The 21940-nt window shown below is 30.6% G+C and overlaps 1 protein-coding gene across 1 annotated transcript in view; it reads right to left on the bottom strand.

Annotated features, from left to right (window-relative positions):
* Positions 1-16371: 16371 nt before the first annotated feature.
* LOC106687665 (homeobox protein Nkx-2.2a) overlaps positions 16372-21940 on the bottom strand; it is a 56595-nt gene continuing 51026 nt past the window's right edge. The window contains exons 4-5 of the mRNA XM_014431677.2: positions 18295-18586; positions 16372-18186 (exon numbers count right to left, since the gene is read on the bottom strand). Of these exons, the coding sequence (XP_014287163.1) occupies positions 18009-18186; positions 18295-18586 (470 nt within the window). The 3' untranslated portion in view covers positions 16372-18008. The remainder of the gene's footprint in view (positions 18187-18294; positions 18587-21940) is intronic.

Raw genomic sequence — 21940 nt, 5'->3', positions numbered from 1 at the left:
TTACTACCTACATTTTTCTTATTATATCTTACTTTTTTACATTTTATACCCCTGTTACTTTACACTTATGTTTTTGTTTTCCTTATGTAACTATGTGTTTGTATCTTTTTTAGCCCTGACGAAGCCCTGCAACGTGGGGCGAAACGTTGGCTCATTAAAATAGTATAATTCTACTATTTGAGTTTTTTTGACCCGGACCATATTCCTTTCAAATATACATTTTGTGAACTTATTTTGGCATATATCAAATGGAAACTGCAATTCCAACGAAGGTAATCATTAAAAACTAATAAACGTTTCAGTTAAGTAGAGTTACTCATACTTTTAATAACAGCTTTAATTAAGTACTGCACTATGTGCTGATAGACATCGTATGTCTGATAATACTGTCTGAGGTATGAATACTCTCCGGAAAAGAGCTAAATTTAAGGTTTTACTTAGAATAAAATGTACTTCTAGAGACTTTTACGTCATGTATATTATTTTTTATGCATTTTTCTTTTTATATTTATTACTTTTTAATATATATACGAGTATTTATCACTTTTTCTATTTGTTATTATTGTTTTATTATCCCTTATTTTTAAATATTAATAACATTTATAATTATCATGTATCTATTCATTACCTTAATTTAAATATTTTTACTTTTTTTATGCATGAATATCGAGTTGTTTTTTTTTATATGCCTATGAAATATAAAATTAATACCCAATCGCCTAACTAGATTTAGTCTGCTGTGTGCATAGCAACCCAATGCAGTTGGGCGGAACTCCTTTTTGAATAAAGTGTTTCTCCCCTCTTTTCATTATAGACTATTCAGAGACATTTTCGGTACTTGTCGTACAACATAAAATTACGCGAATTTTCAATAATTTTTCAATAGTTCAACTGGCCACAATTTTTTAGTTTGACGACTTTATGAATGTAGAGGCTTATTTTTTTAGATTTTTCTCAATGACATAATCATTTGAAATGAAACTGTGCCTGAAGTATGTTAGATTTTTCTGCATGGCTAACTGTGAGGAAGGGTGGGGATAAAAGTATTTATTAATTATATTTATTTATTTGGTGATTAATGATTCTTTTGTTTTGTAGGCGTACTTCTAGAGCCAACACCAAGAAGAACTTTTAGGTCAAGTAGGTGTTCGGAAGGATTATTACCTGAACAGTAGTACTCGTGAACTATGTTTTTACGGAAATAAATACTCTTAACTTACAAAGTATTGTAAAGAGGAACTAATTGAAACAAATACAATTATTTTTGATGACGCCTTATTTTCGAATTCAATATTTGATGGAGGTTTAACGAAATCAGCAATATATAGAAATTGAAGTATACTTATATCATAATTAAAGTGTTGTGTTTGAGTACAAGTATTTTCTATAATCATACAAGTGGTTTATATAAGCATAAATCATTTAGTACGATGAAGAAGCTTGTATAAAAGAAATAAATGTTTCTTTTACCTGATGATCATATCCTTTGTTTATTTTTATTATTTTTATTTATTCATAAAATCACATCCAATATGGTCCAACCAGATGACAATAACTATCAGTCGGTGTCAAAACATCATATAGACATGAAAGAAATACGTGATATTTATTTGTTACACTTATAATTATTAGGGCCCATTGGGGGTTTCGTTGATTTATAAACTAGAACAGTGCATTATAAATTAATCTCTAGCGATAAAACTAATAATTCAATTAACCAAATAATAAAAAGAAAATAAAGTAATAAAATAATAATAAAAATAATTGAAAGAACTATAATAATGGGCTAATGAATGCGTAATAAGTATTAAAACTAAGAATACTATATACACTATAAAAAAGAATAAATATAATATTATACTACATTCAATATTTAGCATAATATATAATTTTAAAAAAATTAAAATTATTAATTTAAAAAAAGAGCAGCTAAAGGATACAATAAATACCATACAAATAAGGATCTAAGTATATCTAAAATCTAAGACTTCCAAATACAAAACGACAACAATTTTTTTTTTTGTTTTTATATAAATAATCTTAATCACATTTTATTAAAATTTGTTATGTAAATATTATCACGTATTTTTCTACTTTAGTTACTAAAATTAGTTCTTAGAAGTATTTTATACAATCCTTATTACTATCGGTTAATCTTAAATTTTTTGAGAAATTGATTTTTGAACTCAAAAAAGGTAACTAGTTAATAGGGATATTCATGATGTTGTGTTAAATGTTAAATGTTTTACCTTGTTAAATGTTATAACTATAAGATTGTGAGCAGCCCTATTTGAAGTCATGTTAAACGTTAAATGCATAAGAGCCCCTAGCGGATTTTCTCAGCAACTTGTTGTATAAGCCTTTATGTTTGTAACCTTCCTTCCAGACCCTCATGTTATTGTTTACTTCAGTTTTGATTTAAGTAATTAATTACAACATGCCTAGTGTGAGTGAAAAGTGGAATTTGTGTGAAAGTTTAGCTTATGAAATGAAATGAAAAAATAACTTTATTCTGGGACATATGTCCCCTAAGAATAATTACATAGTTCATATAGTGAGATTTTTATCTGGCGAGCGTTTACAAATTTTCAGATAGTAGAATGAAATTACATTGTTTTTTTTCTCATATGTATCATTAAAATTATCCATTCTGGTTTAATAACAGGGATATGAATACTACAAACACACGAAAGAACTGAGCTGTCACAACAAAAATGGCGGCGATCTCAACTGGTCTATTGTGTGACGTCATTCTCCATTTAACAGACCAAGTAACAGACTCTCAGCCATGTTAAATGTTATTTCGTTTTACCACGGTAAAAGAAGGCAATTTTTTTCGATTTAACATGAGTTTTTCCATTTAACACGCTTTAACATGTTAAACCAAAGATCATGAATATCCCTAATATATCCAAAATTATTCGGTAGTCAATAAAATGATTTAAAACAGTTTCAAGGAGATAATATCATATATATTCTTGCCGATACTGCAATGACCTTTGGGAATATTTGCTACGTAGATGTATTTGTTCAAGATAACAAATTTTTTCTAACCTTGGAAAAATCTCTTAAACATATCTCAGAGATTGAAGTTTTAATGTTTGACCTCTTCAGATCTGATAACAACGGTAGGAAATGGGTTCTGAAAATAATATAAAATATTTGCAAATCTTTTTATTGAAACTTAATTCTTAAAATTAATTTACTTTATCCCCCGATTTAGGGGTATGGGAATACTTAAAAGTACTTGAATTATGTTCGTGAATAGTATAATGTATTACCTACTTGTATAAGATTTTCACATCTTGACCCCAACTAATTATTATCACGATCAAGTGTACTACAGATAGTGTTTTTACACCTTTTTATCAAGCCGTTCTCTATCAGTTGTTATTCCTGAACATTTTCATCTTCAAATTTTAGTCAAAATTTAGTCCAGTTCAGTAGACGTTTATACGGTTTTGCACACTTTTATAAATACAAATTAAAAAAAAGAAAAGATAACAGTTGGGAGACCAAAAACCAAATCGCTAGTCACTCGACAGCAGGAAACAGCAGCCCAAGATAGACAGGCGTGGAGAAGGACTGGTTCGGGCGCCTAAAAATCTACCTACAAGTTCTATAGAGCTAACCGAAAAAAAAAATTGATATTGAGGACTGAAAATGAGCCTTTTCGGGTTTTCAACTTTATTTTCTCTTTCTCCATTTTTATGCGGTTGCCATGCACTTGTAAAACAAATTTCAACGATTTACATCTGTTTGCCAAACAAAACCATATGGAAATTCAACCTTAGTGACGCAAACTGACTGTCATGATATTTTTTACAACCTCGCACGCTGCGAGATTTAATGGAGATCCCTATCATTTCCATGTCATTCTGTAATGTACCCATTCATTATTAAAAAAACAAATTCAAGGATACCATATTCATATATTATTTTCAATGACATATTGATTGGAAATCACTCATAGCTAGTTTAACATTCCCTTTCTCGGTCGCAAAATCGTCACGAAGACACTCCCCACAAAGAGAACTACCCCACAAAAACGAGGGGAAGTGAAACTGATCCGGAACTGGCGCATGCTACACTACTTCCTTTTTATCAAACGGGCAGTGGCTGATATGTTCGCTTCAGCTATTATTATAGTCCACCCCTCTGTAGGGGGCTCTGCATTGTCTACTACGGGCTTCCCTGTGTTTGTTGGATGTTCCACCTTATCGGCTGAAAATATCTGATCGATCTAAGGGTAAATCTGTAATCTTGTAAGTGGTAAGTAAAATAGTCTTATAAAAAAAATCTGATTTCTGCCACCATTTCTGAAGAGAGTTTAGTCACAGTGAATGTTTTTTTTTTAATCAGCGTAAACTTGATTGATGCATTTAAAAAAAAAAAAAGTGTACTGAACTGATAAAATAAAACGTGAAGTGGATGTGATCCCATCTATTTTTATTTGGAATTAGTTAATTTATTATTATACTCCCAACTCAATATTGACATCAGTTAACTGCTTTATTCTGTGTTATAGATTAAGCTTAAAATATTTCTAATTATTGAACAAGATATATAGCACTATAAAGTGTAACATAACGAAAAACCTCGTTGGCCAGACACCCTGCCGCTGGAGCACCCCATCAAAAGCTGAATCCATAAGATGTGCCCTAACTGAATCCTCTCTTCCCCCATTAACGCCTCAGACAACCCTCTGTTGTTAACCTGTAATTCTTTCTTTCTTATTTAGTTCAGTTGTCGATACAAAATATGCGTATATCAATCATATTATACGAGTGTATGTTAGTTGTGTACCTTATTGAATTCTAAAATCTTTCTTAGGTCTGAGAATTTTATGCAATAGAGAATTTCCGAAAACATTTTTATTTTATTATTTATTTATTTAATGTAATTTACAACTGTGCAAATAATAAATACAATAAGTAAATATGTTGTATGTTTCATATACACTTGAAAATCTTAGGAAGGAACCACCCGTTGGTGGTACTTCAAGCATTAATCTAAATTAGAAGGTCCCGTGGCCATCTTCTTTTCAGACGCCACGGAGGATTATCGGGGATTGTTAAGGATGAAAGATTAAAAATTAATGAGTTAGGATGGATAAGGAGTTTGGAATGAAAAGACGCATATCTGTTTTGGGTCAAATCTGCAACGAATGGGATGTCAGGGTCTTTGAACATGAGTTTATTTGTAACGTAATAAGGAGGATCAAGGATTTTGGATTGTAAGGTTTGGATGCGGGAGGAATTTGATGGTTTGGTAGAGCCTCAGAGCTCAACCCATATGTCCAAATTGGTCTGATTATTGTAGTGTATAATAATTTTTTGTATTGAATGGAAAGTTTAGAGCGTTTGTCAAGTAGGTGTTGTAGCAATCGAAATCTACTAGCAGTTTCTTGTCGTTTCAGTCTTGTATGTGGATTCCAAGTAAGTCTCTTGTCAAGATGGAGTCCGTATCGAATCTGTTGAACAGGCCCGAATATATAAAGGCATTGTTCTCTCAATGTTAAAAGATTCTCTTTTATGAAACTAAATCCCATGACCCAGGACAGTTCTTAATATTCTTAGCATTTTTTTCTAAAGAGATATCGTTCACCGTAGTTTGAATTCTATATAATCTAATAAGAACTATATTGGTCTGGGGTGTATAGTCTTATACAGAATTTGATTTTCAGATCCTCCCCTGATTTTGTCGAACTGCAACTAATTTAGGAAGGACGGTTTGACTTAATTTACTTTATAGTGTTTTCTGCTATATACTGTATTGATGTTTCCTACACGACATGGTAGAATAAATCATTGAAAATAAAATATGAAATGTTGTAAAATGTACTCATCCTACATGACGCAATAGTTGATTTGAGTGCACAGTAGAGTTATATACATAAATGCTCTAAAAAATACTTCCTAGTATTGAAATGGTACTTGGAATTTACAAAAATATTTACGAATTCCAAGCGCTTTAATAAGCAATGGTTCTGGTATTTAATTGAGATGAACAGAAGTCAAAGTACGATTTTGCGAATAATGAAAGAAGAGTTGCATTTATCATTCCTCAGGCAGATGGTACTCCTATAATTTATAACTTCTTTATTAATTATTCTTTCAAACCAAGTTAGGGAAGTAATATTTCAACGCCGGAAACGCTGCCGAGAAAGCTGTTTTAGAAAGGATGTTTTCTATTGGTCCTGGCAAACAGAGGAGAGAGGAAATGAGGGAAAGTCGTTTTTCAAAAGCTAATAGGAAAATGATAGCTTGGGGTTAATCGCGGTGTAATGGCGGGGGTCCAACTTTCCAACCTTCTTCGTAGTCGGCTCAGTTACCACCCGTCCTAGAGTAACCTCGAAGAGATAGGAAAGGGTAGAGCAAAGATCATTTTTTGTTATATTATATTTATTGATCCCCTCATGAAAAATCCGCCTTTGACATCCTAAATCGTGTTGATTATACACCATAAAAAAAGCGCTAAGAAAAAATACTTTCTTCGGAGTTTCTAAAACACTCTTATTACATATGTTAAAGAGCGTTAACTTTCCTGCTTGGTTCATATAAAATATGGTGGAAAATTCCGAATTACTAATTTACAGGGTCACCATTATTATCAAAACCATAAAGTTAGATATCTTTGATGTTTTTCCTTAATAATTTCTTTTCAGTACAGTTTAGCGCAAAATGCACGAGAACTAATCTCCAAGAGAATTACATCTTCTACAAGATTCATACTTTACATATTTGTAATTACTCTAAAATAAATTTAAAGAAATGTCAAGAAATATAGAAACAATAATTTTAAAACTTAACTGAAATATTCACATACACACATTTTCAATACTTTATAAATATGTTTATTTAAACATAATTGTAATTACATCATCAATTTTTTGGGGTTGAGTTTGTTGTTATTGGATTGTATAGAAGAATAATAGATCACTTCACAATTTACAAATTCACATCCTCTGCTGTCCTGCAACGTGGTGTTTCTTAAAATTCCTTCTGAGGCAGAGATCAAACGTGATTTCATTTGATTAGAATGTATCTGACATCTGAGGAAAAGTTTACATTCAAAGAGAAAAAAAAAATGGAACCCGGAACTCATTTTCTGCATTTTGTGCTTCTTTTATTTTCTTCATTTGGGTACACACGAAGTAATGTCGCAGTGGCCAGATTATATATTCCTTAAAAATATGAAGAAAAACTATTGTACCGATTCCAGTGTTGGATATTGCCATAATGGGGCCATTTTTAGCTGAGGAAGTTAAGGCGTAGGTCCTTGCACCCTCGGAACTGCAGCGGCGCCGGTTCTAATCCGGTCTGTCGACTTTTATTTCTGTAGCGATTCCACGAAATGAAAACTTGACTCCCATGGTTAGAATAGGATGGTACCCTCTAGATACCCCCCTCAATCTCAGAAGTAATTAGGAAAGGAGTCATATAAAAATAAATAAAAGGATATAGCCACATTTTAATATATCAACATTGCTCTTTCCCAGTTCTGTGTATGTGGCAAGGGTGTGAAAGTGTAGTCAAATTTGGACATTGTTACTTTGGAAATATCTTCCTCTGATAAAAGTGGCAATGGAGCTAATTCATTTAAAAATTGTACTATTAATTTATTTTTAATTAGCACAAATATTTTCGCCTTATTTCTTTTCACCGCCGTTCTTCTCTTACCAATAATAAATCTCTTTCATTATAATATTTTCAGTAAATGAATATAGTTTTATTACTAGTTCTTGAAGGCTACTCTTGTTTTTTCTTTTACCACTAACAAGAGGTTACCTCTGCAAATTAAAAGAAGCTACTCCAGCTAGTTAGTAAGTAGGAGGCCCGAAGTAAGTGCTCGAGCCCACTTAATATTCATTTTAAGTCCGCTCTCCTTCGTTAATGAAGATGAAGTCCGAGGAGAGAGCTGGCCCAGTTGAAGTGAGTGCTTTTCATTAGTTCTCTACTAATTATCTTATTTTCTTCTCCAGGTTCCTTTGTTCTCCCTCACCTCATCTATAAAATTAAAGATGTTTATGCAAAGGCCGATTTTCTCTCAAAACTCGAAGCTATTCCAGATTCCGGGAACTAGGATTTTTCTCTGAGGTGCTATCTTAATATTGCAGCCTTATTTTACGCTCGCTAATAAAATTAATCAGTTTTATAACAGTATTTTAGGTAATATATTTCGAAATAAATATCACCATCTCATAATATTAACCCATTTTATATACAAAATGAAAGCACAAACAAGGTAAATTGGTGTAAATGGAATGTTGCATTTTATATTCCAGTAGAAAAGAGGAAAACTTAGGTTACATACTTGGCGCCATCAAAGATAACTCCCTTACGAATGAAACAGAGACGAAATGGCAGCGAGTCGAAAAGCAGAAAAAATAATTTAGCTTTTTTTATTTCCACTACTCCTATTCTTCTTTAATACGTCTACATAAGAAATCAAGCAAAATTTTCCATTTATCCCAATTCTGATGCAAGAGGAAATTAACTAAATCAATATTCTAATACATTGTCTAAATCAATATACAACTATGTATAGTAGTACCACGGATATTTTCTAGTGACTATGGTTGCGGTAAAATTGAAAGCCAAAAATCTTCACTCAATGCTAAATATCATAAAAGCTATCTTATAACATAATTTTATATAAATTTTAATTTATTTTTATTTTTAGATTATATTTCTATTCTCCTTTGATTCTATTTTAATTATATCGACTGTTTAGAGGTATATTACAAATGTAAAACAGAAAGTTCACTAAAACCAACTTCAAAACATCTTAAATTGTCATGGTGTGGAATTTAAAGCATCATATACATTTTTCTAGTATTTCTGGTAAATCTCGGAGTATCATATTCACCTTGTCGCATGCATCTTGATATAGCTCTGTTTCCATATTACAATTTATGGTTGAAAAAGACATTTTGCTAACCACGTATTCGTATATTAGGGGTTGTTTCGTTTTAAGCGATGGGATCCAATTCTATTTCTTTTTAACGAAATAAATATTTTAAAAAAAAATCTTTTCTACGTTCGAAAAAGCTTTTAAACCTCTATGAAATTTAGAGCACACAAAACAACGCCAGGTTACATAATTTGAATATAAACAACCCGCTCAACATAAACAATTGCCATCTCGCTTAACATGCAACCCTGGTGCAATCGAAATTATTTTTTATCTCTCATAAAAATAATTTAAAAAGGATAAAGAAACGTTTTGAATTGAATTACAATTTCCATACAAATAACATAAATAATAAAGTTATGAAATTTATTTAATCTTACGATTTTTTCTTACGCAATTAATACAAATAATTCTTACATTATTTTGAATACAGACCCAGCTTCCCAAACCCAATCTTCTGATCTTTGAAAATATCTGATTTACCCACTGTACAAGATCTTGACGAAACAAACCTAAAAAATATTTACAAGATGACTGGAATCATTTTTTTTCTCTGTTGATTTTAAATTCTTTAGTGACACCCAATATTTTTTTTCCTTCAGTTACATTTTCTTAAAACAATTAATTATACCATGACAGACTGTTTGCTCGCTGTAATGGCCGTAATCTTGTACAAATAGTTGTCATATATTTGCTCAGGTCCGTTGAAAAATTCCTTATCACTGTTATTGACAAATCGCTAAAACAGAAATATATTTGAACGCCTCTTCCTATAGGACAAATAAAATGTTTCTTGAAAATACCTTATATACTATCTATCTGTTATAATTTGGATTATACCCTCTGTTTTAATATGAGAAATACATCGTTGCCGGCAAAAAAAGTATTTTTTGTAAATTTGTTAAATTTTAAATATGCAAGAAACGTTTATTATAAAATATAAACAGAAATCTAAACCTCATAAAAATAAAATGGTACAGAGTTAAAGAAATAAATTCAATTGGAGAGAAGAAGGCTAGATTCCGCGATATCAGTGATAGTGACCGCTATCGCATCCACTCCCATTGTGTAAACTATTGCATTTAATGATGTGACAGTAGCGTCGTACCATCGGATTTTGTTTGACTAGGGGTAGTACTATCAAATATCTGTGCCAGCTCACCAGCTAACTACCACTTATAAAAACATTAAAATGAACTGTTGCAAGTTATTTTTGGTGTTTGAAGGTCGAAAAATATTAGACAAATGTCCAAGGGTTCTTGTTATTGACCCTAGAAGCCAAGAAAAAAATAAAATATTTTACACATTTTTAGAACTTTTTTATTTTATCGTATACCGCCTTTACTCTGCATGTATTTAATAGTTATTATAAACCAATCAATATATATATACACTCGATCAGCTGATCTATTCAGTCAGCTGACATCGAAGTGACAGCTGACTGTAACTGCCCCCCGCCAGTTTATGAACAATCCTCGTAAACTTATACTGTACAATACTATAACATATTTATAAAAAAAAAATATGAAAAACTATTTACAATAAAAAAAATTCCTATACCAATACCACAGTACAAAAACTCACAAGCAGACCAAAAGTAAACGCTATTGCATAAATTAAACTTAGAAATAATGAAAAAGATTTCTGGTACATTAAAATGAACAACATAAAATAAAAAAATTACAAAAGTCACAAATAAACTAAAACAAAACATAAACAAATAACTATATTTCAAGTGGAGGTGATATGAGAACACTCCAGTCTCTATATCATTACCGAAAGTTTTAACTGTTCAATATGTACAGTTCTCCTCTTTTTAGGTTCTCGGATACTCTCTATCGTAACTACCTTATTCTTCCTAATGATTATCACCCTGAATCAGTGAATTTGTTTTAGCGGGCCAGAAGTTCCGCGGCATACTGCCCAGTCGACTGTCTCGATTTTTTTCTCTCCCTGATTATCATAATAAAATATGTCCTCTGGGGCTCACTGACCTCCTCTAAATGCCTTCTTCAATCTCGCCTTGATCACGGTCCAGGGTGTCTCTTCATTTGCTTGAATTTGATTGAGAATACTTCTTTTCACCCTGCAGAAGATTACTGCTTTTAATGCCTCTGCATATTCACTATGAGTAGATTTTCGATAGACTTCGCTTCCATTCGGTTTATTAATCAGTCACTCCTTTTAAAAAGTGATTTAATCCTCCAGTTCCACCAGTGAATTTTTCTGGGTCCAAAACTGCTTCCCTCAGGTCCTGAGTGGTTGCCGTACGGACCTTAATCCATTCAAGCGTCTTGGCATGAGCTTGCGCTAAAGAGACTTCCGGTAATGGCTCCATTTCCGGATTGACTGCAGCTAAAGGTTGGTTGCCTTCGATATTTAGTACTGTTGCTCTCACTATTCCGGTACCTGCCATAAAACAGAGTGAACAAAGAAAAAAAAATTTCATACGACAAAAAATGGTTCTGGTATCCAAAGATCCCAGGTTTCGGCACCACTTCAGAATCGGCGAGCGCAAAATGGTAAAAAAGAGAAAAGGGTATAAGATATAACACGCTTGAACTTCTGTAATAGACCGACTTTGTTGGGTTCAGCATATCTATATACATACACTCAGCTGTGATATATATATACATACTATAACTTTAATAGAAATATTAGTGTATATTCGTTTTTTGAATCTCAAAAAACACCTGACTAACTTCAGCACTACACTGCTAATTACACCGATGAGATGGACCATCTAAACTTAACGAAATGGTACAAATCTGACCTTTGCAAACAAATTATGAACGAAGATATAAAATAAAAAGTTTCTAAAATTTGTCATTTTTTTTTTCATATAAAGGCATAAATACATTACTATAATTCTAAAATACATTGCTATTGCTTTGAAAAGCGACAATTTAGCTTTACAACAGTTGTTGTTACATTGGATTTGGATTACATTGTGAGGAGCTATGGCGTTACGGAGAACAGGGACAGAATAAATATATCCTCCAAAAATCAAGCCAAAAATTTCTAATTTTTGTGAAAGTTCGCAGTTAAGGGTTTGAAGAGATCCTAAAACCGTATCTGACCTATTTTTTCCTAAACCAGATTTATTTGGTCTATTTCACTGGTTTTCGTTATTTTTTACATATTTAAACTTATTTATTTTAATAAATAATCTTTTGTTTTTATTTTACGCAAAAAACTAGTAGTATATTGTTATATACTAAAAATCGGTTAGTATATAATAGCCATTAAATACATGCAGAGTATACATTATTAAATACATGCAGGTGATATGCGATAAAATAAAAATTTTCTAAAAATATGTAAAAAAAAAAATTCTGGGCTACCAGGGCCATTTGGGAAGAACCTTTGGACATATTTCTAATATTTTTCGAACAAATGTAATATTTTTAATTTTAAAAAATTCATTGAAATCGTTGATCGCGCGTGCTAAATAAAAAATCCTCCTGTGTGTTAAAGTTAGTTATCGCTTTCATTCTAAGTTTTACTCATAATTCAAACGAACACAAAAAAAAAAAAAATTTCTTCTTTATCTACCAAGTTTTCTTATTTTTCCCCCAATTCTTCATCCAAATACGAAATATTATATTGGTCAGGTACTTATTCAAAATCCATATCTGTTGATCGCTTGATCGCTCAAATTTCAATGTTTTACTTTTTCATTAATTAAAATTTCAGTCACTTTCCTAATTTCACTGTAATGGATTGATATTCATTCACAGAAATTATTTTATTTGGAGAAGTATGGCAACTACAATACAATTGATGAGAATCTATTAGAGAACAACTTACATAGAATAATGTTTAAAACTTCATAAACATCTTTCTTGTAAATTATGATATATTATTTTCACTAATAAGCCTTTGTAATCAACCAAGAAAAAAGAAGATGATGCTCTTTTAAAATGTGGAATTTTATTTTGCAAGATACGTAGAATCCGAAATTCGCATTATTCTTCATCTTTTCATACTTTTACTTAATTTTGCTAATATATGATTTATTGTTTAACGTTAACAAAAGATCATTCTGAGTACTGTACTTAAACTGCGTAGAATGGTTCATATACAATTAGATTATTAAAAATGGTAATATATTAAAAGGGTTTTTTTATTTTATCCAAATTTTATCTATCCAATAATACAAGTCTAATCTGCTTAACGTTATATCATTACAAGAGGAAATGAAATTTAGAAAAAATAACTTTACAAAAAGTAAAGAACTATGGAAATGGGAGTGCAAATAAATAAATAACCATAATGAATAGGCTAACCAATGTACTACACCAATATTATAAAATAGTTTCTTAAAAACCACATTTTAACTATGAAACACATTGGTTATTTTTATTCTACCAGGGACCAAATCATTAATTTTAGTTTCTATTTTAATTTACTAATAGAGATTATTGAAATAGGTATGTCATCACATATATGTTGAAAAATACTTTTTAAGCAATCCATGTGGTAATTTAACACTAAATATAAGGACAATAAAAAGATCCGTTCATAAAGTACAATTAATGATTTAATGTTATATTAATTGATTGATTTGTGTTGATTAAAATGAGTCCAGTTTTTAATATACCTGAAGATGGTTATTTGCCAAAACGTTGTAGTTTCAAAGTACTAATTCAACTTAAATTTTACAAAAAATAAATAAAATAGTTTTTATGTTAGGAAAAATCTGTATTTTACATTTCTATATAATGCTAATTCTCCCCTAATAATGTAGATGAAATTTCTATAACTAAATAAACATAAAATGACTATGCCTGAAACTTTTATAAAACGTTTAAAGCCACTTTCTATCCAGTGTTATTTTCATTCCCAAAGAAAATAACTTATCTTTTATGTTCGCGATTCTATCTGTTTGAAATAAGTCTTCTTTGTACATATTTCATGTTTTATGAGCCAGATATCCTGGGAAAAAAAATTCATGCTTAAATGACTTTGTAAATTTTATGACTATTTATTAAACAAATTAACATAACAAATTGGTAGATTACTGATTTAATATATTGATTGTTTGAGGGTGGTTTTATAGGTTGTATTTTGTATTTTATAGGTTATAGGCCTTGAAAATGGCCTAAGGCCCGAAACGTCGGAAGTTTTTTTAAAATAAACTATTGAGAGCAAACGTGGATCATTGAACTTTGTGTTAGTAATAATAATAAATTGCTTCGTCAGACACAATTTTACGATTTTTTTTTAATATTTATTTATTGCTACTTACAACTGTACATTATAATACATTTAGTAAATCTGATCTAAGTTAAATTGGAGTGTTACAGGCGTGTAGAGAAACTACCCATTGGTAGCACTCTAATGACATTTTACATTAGCTGGTCTCGTGGCCATCTTTTTTTCAGGCACCTCGGAGGATTGTCAGGAATGGAAGAGGATGCAAGATTGGAAACTAGGGGGTTTGAGTGGTTAGAGAGTTTATAATGGAAGGAGTTATATCTGGTTCGGGCTAGATCGGTTACAAAGGGAACATTAAGGTCTTTATGTATGATTTTATTTGTGACAAAGTAAAGAGCATTGAGGATTTTACGAAGGATTTTGGATTGTAAGGATTGAATACGAGAGGAGTTCGAAGGTTTAGTGGAGCCCCAAAGCTCAACTCCATATGTCCAGATTGGCCTTATTACAGTCATATAGAACAGTCTTATGTAATGTGTTGGAAGTTTAGACCGTTTGTCTAGTAAGTGCTGTAATAGTCGAAACCGACGTGCAGTTTCTGTCTTTTCAGTCTGGTGTGAGGATTCCAGGTTAATCGCTTGTCCAAATATAGTCCAAGGTAGCGGATCTGTTCGACAGGGGTAAGAGTGACATCATTAAATGAAACTGTAGGGCAGTGAGTTTGGGGCGTTACGACGAAGGGTAAAGGTGATTTGATGGGATTTGTTGGAATTTATCTTGATCCTCCAATTACGACACCAATCTTCGAGGGCTGTGATATGGGATTGGAGATTTTGGGATACAATTAATGGGTTATTATTAACAGCGAGCACACATGTGTCATCGGCATACGTGGTGAGGATAGTGTTAGGATTGGTTGGAATGTCAGCTGTATAGACGGTGTAGAGGATGGGACCAAGGATACTACCTTGAGGAATTTTTACGATTAAATAATTTTTATGAAGCTTAATGTCATCCTTACTTTTACTAAAATGTAGTATTTTTGAAAATTTTGTTATCACATGAATTACTATCATTGAATAAAGTTACGTAATTTCTCTTTTTCTAAATACATCTTAAAAACTTCATCCCATATGCCAAATCCTCAACGTATCATATTTCCTCACACTGTCGCTCTTGATAGTATTTTCTAAAATATTAATAAGAAAACTCCTGTTGTCTCACAATACCTGTTCATTATTGTCGTACGGAAATCCATAAAACTACCATTAGTTAATTTCTTGATATAGATCACCAAGAGTACGTACTATATGCAATAAGATGTCAAATATAGTATAAAATTTTTATCGAAGCATCTCAGTATGCCATAATTTTATGATTCATTGTCCCATCAATCACTATTTACTTTTAACATTGGAGACAAAACCAAAAGTATAAAACTATATTAGTATGACTTTCTTCAATTTAAACCGATCTCTTCTGTGTCTGATAATAACTCATCGCAGTTAAACCTAGATTTGCATTTAGGTACGCAGTGTAATTTCAAGATGTCATAATAAGTCTATCACATTTCCAAATACAAAATCTTGAAATGTTAAAACTTGACTAATTTATTCTCTTTTATTAACATGACTACGATTTTATGTCCATAAAACATGACCAAGTTTCCATGATTGACCCTTGATCCTTGACCATGCCTTTCGTTTGGTAAGTTAAGTATTATGTTGACACAGCGAACTGCTCTATGAAAACAAGTCTATTTAGTAGATACTTTATTCTTTGACATAAAAAAAAAAAAAACATGAGCTTTGAGGTATTTGTATTAAAAAAAATTTAATGGTTTCTAAATAAGTTCAGATTTTAAATAAGTTAAGTTTTAAATATCCCTTTTTTTTTTTTTTTTAGAAAGATGGTCAAATAAAGAACTAAAACAGCAATAAAAACTATTTCTTAGTAACCTTTATTTTTTATTAATTTATGTTTCCATTTTGAAATCAGCCATATCAGTGAAATAATATTTTTTAATATGTTTTTTTCTTTAAGGAAGAATATACTAAAGACATCTCTAAACGCAGGTAATATAGAGGCTTATTGCATAGAGAGGAAAAAAAATTATTAAAAAAATTCATATATCAGTGGTACGTGACTGATAAGGCCGTGATTTCTCAAGAAAATGTCAAACGTGGTGGTGTAGTTACGAAACATTATCTCCAATCGATGTTTGCTCAATCGATAACAAGACCTGAGGAAAGCATTATTAATTAAATGGTATGGGGTCCAAACTGAACAAACACCTTTATCATTAGAGCATTTTATTTTATCATATCACATATTATTATTTACAAAGACAATAATTTAAACGATCTATATTTCACTAGGTTCATTTACCATTATCACTATGTACACAGAACCATTTTGTACATTTGTGGATCTAAAAAAAAAAAAAAAGAAAAGAAGAAGACAAAACAAAACATAAAATGAAAATCACAATAAAAATTCATCAATTTTTTAAGGATTTTTAAAAACTTTTTTATTATACAATATCGATTTAAGAATAAAAATGTATGTTTATGAGAACACACCCAAACCTACAAAATACACCCTTTTAACGCTAATATATTTTGGTATAATAGAGGCTTTGTCGACATACATATATACATTTATAAAACAATTTAAACATAATTTTTACGGAATATACATAATTTACAATACTCTCTAATTATTATAATAAGAGCTTTCTTTTTTTTTGCTATTTTGTTTTTTTAAATCAACTATGATAGATTCATAAATAAATCGAAATAGTTTTCCTATACATCTAATAGACTAGTTATTGGTACTCTGTTTTATGTGGCGATTAGAATTTATTTATGCTATTATTGCTATTCGGACAATATTCACTTCGTATTACCAACACTAATACATTCTTTACTGTAATATTTTAACAGACAGTGCAATGTTGATATAAATTTTATAAAAATGTAATAGGCCTTCCCGTGATTATCCATTCGTAATACGAATCTATGAAATATTTTTTAATGCTTACAGTATTGGTAATACAAAGTTAAATTAATAAAATCGCCAAATATAACAAATGATTGGATGGAATAATGTATTAAGTTTCAACTTCGTTCTCAGAAAGTTGGAAATATTTTATATCATCTGATTAAAAACAAAAAATGCCGTATGAATATAATGAGATAGATATACTAAATCACTATTTTATTTACAATGTATCAATTAATAGCACGTTAGTATACCTATCACAAATAAAATATTAATACAGAATACAATCAAATGTAATATAAAATTCGTACAATCTCTGCCACTATTCTCTAATACATCTCGCTTTTACAGCTATAAGTTTTACTTCATAATATTTGATGAAAAAATAAAGTTTTAAATAAATAAACATATAAAATTATTCAATCATAAATCTTAAACAATAATAGTTTCATTACATTAAAGAATCTTGAGCAACATTTATTTAACAATGTTTCAAACTATTGGAGCAAAGTAGTATTTTATCAAACAAAATTTTACTGATAGTGAAGAAAAAAAATTTTAATTGCTACAAGTAAATATTTTTTGAGGTTTTCGCCTCGTACCTCTCGGACAAAATTTGGAATTAAAAGTTTCAGAAAAAATTTTTGTAAACTAAGACAAATATATTAGGTAATAATAATTCAAAAAAGTTGAATCAAAGGCATAATTTCCTAATTTCGTTCTATAATTTATTCTAAACTTAGTTAAAATTATATTTCTTCACTAGCAGTGGTTTGACATTGCTGACTGTCGCCGTACAACCGCTATAATGCTCAGTATACGTTGGTAAGAGCGCCATGTGTGCTTGACATCCGCAACTATTTGGTGGACTGTCATTCTATTTTTCGATCCGAATGGCAATAAATAAAATTACGGTAGGCCTAAAAGCGCTACCAGAATGTTCTTCCTGGATAGTAGTTCGGAGGTAGAACCTCCTTGGAGGAGTTGGTGCAAGGCTTCCCATCACGAACAAGAACCGGAACGGCGACCCTCCTCGGCGACGTTAAACCACTCTGGTTCCCTTCGACCTGGAGGCCCTTCTCCTGTTGTGCTCTCTTCGTCTTGTACCTGTAGGCCAAGATAGGTATTATAATAATCGTAAGGATAAATAAATTATATTGTGGTTATAACATTATGATTATAGCTAAGTAACCACTGAACAGTTATAGTACAGACCTGTGATTCTGGAACCAGATCTTAACCTGGGTCGGAGTGAGGTGGATGAGGGACGCGAGGTGTTCCCGTTCAGGAGCGGAGAGGTACCTCTGCTGCCTGAACCTCCGCTCGAGCTCGAAGGTCTGCTGTTTGCTGAACAGCACTCGTCGTTTCCTCTTCTTCGTACCAGACATCGTTTCTCGGGGTTCCTCCTCTTCTTCTTCCAGTTCTTCCTTGGTAGAGATCATCATAGGCGGCTCGGACATGTCTGACACTCCGGCCGACGTCGAGTCAGGGCTCGCTTGAGGCTGACCTGTAAGACAAACATAATAGTGAGATGATTGTACAATAATTCGAAATGGAGAAAAAAATTATTTAACTAAGGGCATATTGCCCCTAATGAATATTTTAGAGAATGTCACCAGTAATACTAAGTATAAACTAGCAAGTGTTTCCTTTAATTTGATTATTGATATAAATATATTTCTCAAATAAATCGAAAACATTTTAAAACAATTATCAATTAATTACTTCTTTACTTTACATAAAATAGTATTCAAGTTTTAAAATGGCAAATAAAAAATACTGAAGCATTACACCATTGAGTAATAATTTTTTGAATACAAAAACCATTTATATTGAGAAGATTTAAATAAAAAACAAATTGAACCTTTGCGAAATTCCATTATTTTCAACAAACATTATACTCATCACTACAAATTTTATTAATAACTTAACTGGAGTAAAGATATGAAATTGTCAGATTCCAGTTCTATAATATAATCTTATATTAATAAATTTCAGACTTCAATAATATGAACCAGCAGAGGTGAAATAATAACAGATAGTTCTTGTAAGGAATTAAATTTTCAAAATTAGGTTTCAAATTTTTTAGTGGAAATTAAGAATAAGACTACGGACATTTTTGTTTTTTTTATACAAAGTAATTACTAAAAGTATTTTAATTTTATCATCTCAATACAACAATCAAAGTCGAAGGTACTTAATTTGATTATAAATATACTTGTATTATATATTATATTATATTATATATTAGTATATAATATATATACTGAAAGTCCTAAAAGACAAATGTTATCTATTCATTTATCTTAAAATTAATTTTAACATTATTCTCTTTGATATTCTCCTAGCTAACGTACTGACTGAATCATCAAGTGTTAAATTAGTTTAAGCACTTCCCCTAAGTGCCCGTATTTGCTATTTCCCTATTTGCTACGTGTAGAACAATAAAATATACTCGATGCATGAGTTGCAACAATACAGACAAGAACCTCGAGCTAAAACTTTACTTTGTAATCACCCATAAGAAGTAGGTTCCGATCAGTTGTTAATGCCCTGCTAATGCATCTTATCGTAACTTAAATTGCATAAGCTGGTGTAATAGCGGAAGGCAGTTTTATCTCCAAGAGGGCGTATTATACAGTGCTATTAATGTCAGGGACCGCCTTACGTTTATACGCATTATGTGTTTATTTAAAATCATGACTATAACAACTAGTACTACATCTTGTTAATGATAATTTAATACCGGATATCTTTTATCTAAAATCTTCTTCAATTTGTTAAAGGATAATTGTGAGAGCTCCTCCAACTACTGCCACCGGAGACAGAATATGTTAATTGTGTAAACAAATTAGATATGCGTTATGACATGCAAAGTTCAAATTTAGTTGCAAGGCATTGTTGCCTAAAGTTCTCATGGATGACTAAATTATAAAAGATGATTACAAGATCTCATCTAAAAACGATTAGTTTTGACTAAAAGGTCAAACGACATAACACTTAAAGCAGAACGAAGTATTGTGGGCGATACCTTTCCTTTTATAATAATAGAATAATTTTTATAATTTATTTTGTTTTAAAATCCGAGAAATCAGAATATTAAATTTTATGAATTTCAAAAAATCAATTCAAATTCTTTTCTGAGCTCAAGCGCACTAACCGCTATTAATGGATGGAAATAAAACACAAGATCTTCGAACGATCTTCGAAAAAATAATTTATCCCCACATATCTAATAAAGAACCAACTAACCATTGTTTTATTGTTTTTATGTGCCATATTAATTATTTTGCAATTTCATAAATAAACCCTAAGGTTTTATCTGTATCTAATAATGAAACAGGAATTCTTAACCAGGAGTTAATGTTGCAAAGTTAATAAGTTTAAAAAAATGCATATAGCTTATAAAACATATTATACAAATATGTTGGTTGGTTCTTTAAACCATATCTGCATTTATTCAATTAGCAATAATTTACATTAACAGCCTATTTTTGGTGGATAAAACATACTCAACAGTTTCTTTTGAATCGAACATGTTTTAATGAACACCATTATGCTTGGCCTGAAATGATTTCTAGAAAAAGTCCGAACAAGGCTAACCCATCTTAACTGAAATAAACTACTTTCAGGTCAGGTTACCTCAACAATAAAATAAAATTTCTTTATTCCAATGATAAAATGAGACTTAAAAAACATTTTAAATAGATTATATAAAAAGTTTATTTATTAATCGAAAAAATTTAAAATTGATAACTTAAAAAGTTACTTAAGGTAGGTTTGTAAACATTTAACTTTACATGTTCGAATCTCAATATCTATTTATGGAAAATACAAAAAAATGGTCAACACAAAAGATATCACAAATTACCATGGTTTCTGAAAATTACATTAGTACATAGGTCTAAAAGCGTAATTCAAAAATACTGTTGCCAATGTGCCTTACATATACTACTATTTTTTATTTTATTATGTCATATAATTTACGATAGTAATAATTTTTAATTTATCTATTTGATTGTATATTTTTAATACATTGTAGGCACTACTATCATTTAAGAAAATATTTATCGTAAAAAATTTGAGTGGTCTGTAGCAATAAGGAAGTAGTTTCATTTTTGGCAGTTCTTCATATTTGGGAAACAATTGTAGTAATAAATAATATAATATAATAATGCTAAATAATAAATATAATCTTCACAGTTAATCATCTTACACACATTATATAATTTCTTAAGTTCAAATGTAGGCAAAGGATACTAAACCCTATTTATAATTTTACATTATTGTGCCAAAAGGTTAAGGGACATAAGTCAGATCGAACTTCAATTTACATACATATATACATTTTTATTATCAGACATAATCCTGTTGTTATACATTTGCGTTTAATAAGGAAAAGAAATAAACCCAATGCGTTGTTTTCAATAGCTACAGCTTAGAAATAACCTATATTTCATGTGTAAAAATAAACTATGATCTCTGATGACATTGCAGTCGGCAGGAAAGGATTTAACTGAGACATAAACGTGTTGCAATACAAACAAACGTAACCATTGCACTTGGGTGCGGCCGAAGGCAACATCTGCAGATAAAGGGATTGATAATTTCACGGAAATACGTTCATGAGTAAAATAAAATAAATAAATAAATACAAATTAAACAATATCATTTCAAATATTAGCCTTAGATTTCTTGAGTGATGGAAAGTTTTCCCGCAAAAGATCTTTTCGCTGAGGTGGGTATTTAATTTTCGTTATCGTTATTTATCAATTCCCTCAAATACTCAATAAATTAAAAAAAAAATGTTTTCCTAATTTCCTCCGGTGAAACAAAATCATTTTCCATATATATATATATA

The sequence above is a fragment of the Halyomorpha halys genome, unplaced genomic scaffold, assembly GCF_000696795.3.
Source record: "Halyomorpha halys isolate HHAL.00 unplaced genomic scaffold, Hhal_1.1 Scaffold994.1, whole genome shotgun sequence".
In the NCBI taxonomy this organism is placed as follows: Eukaryota; Metazoa; Arthropoda; class Insecta; order Hemiptera; family Pentatomidae; genus Halyomorpha; species Halyomorpha halys.
This window is presented reverse-complemented; position numbering and strand designations above follow the sequence as displayed.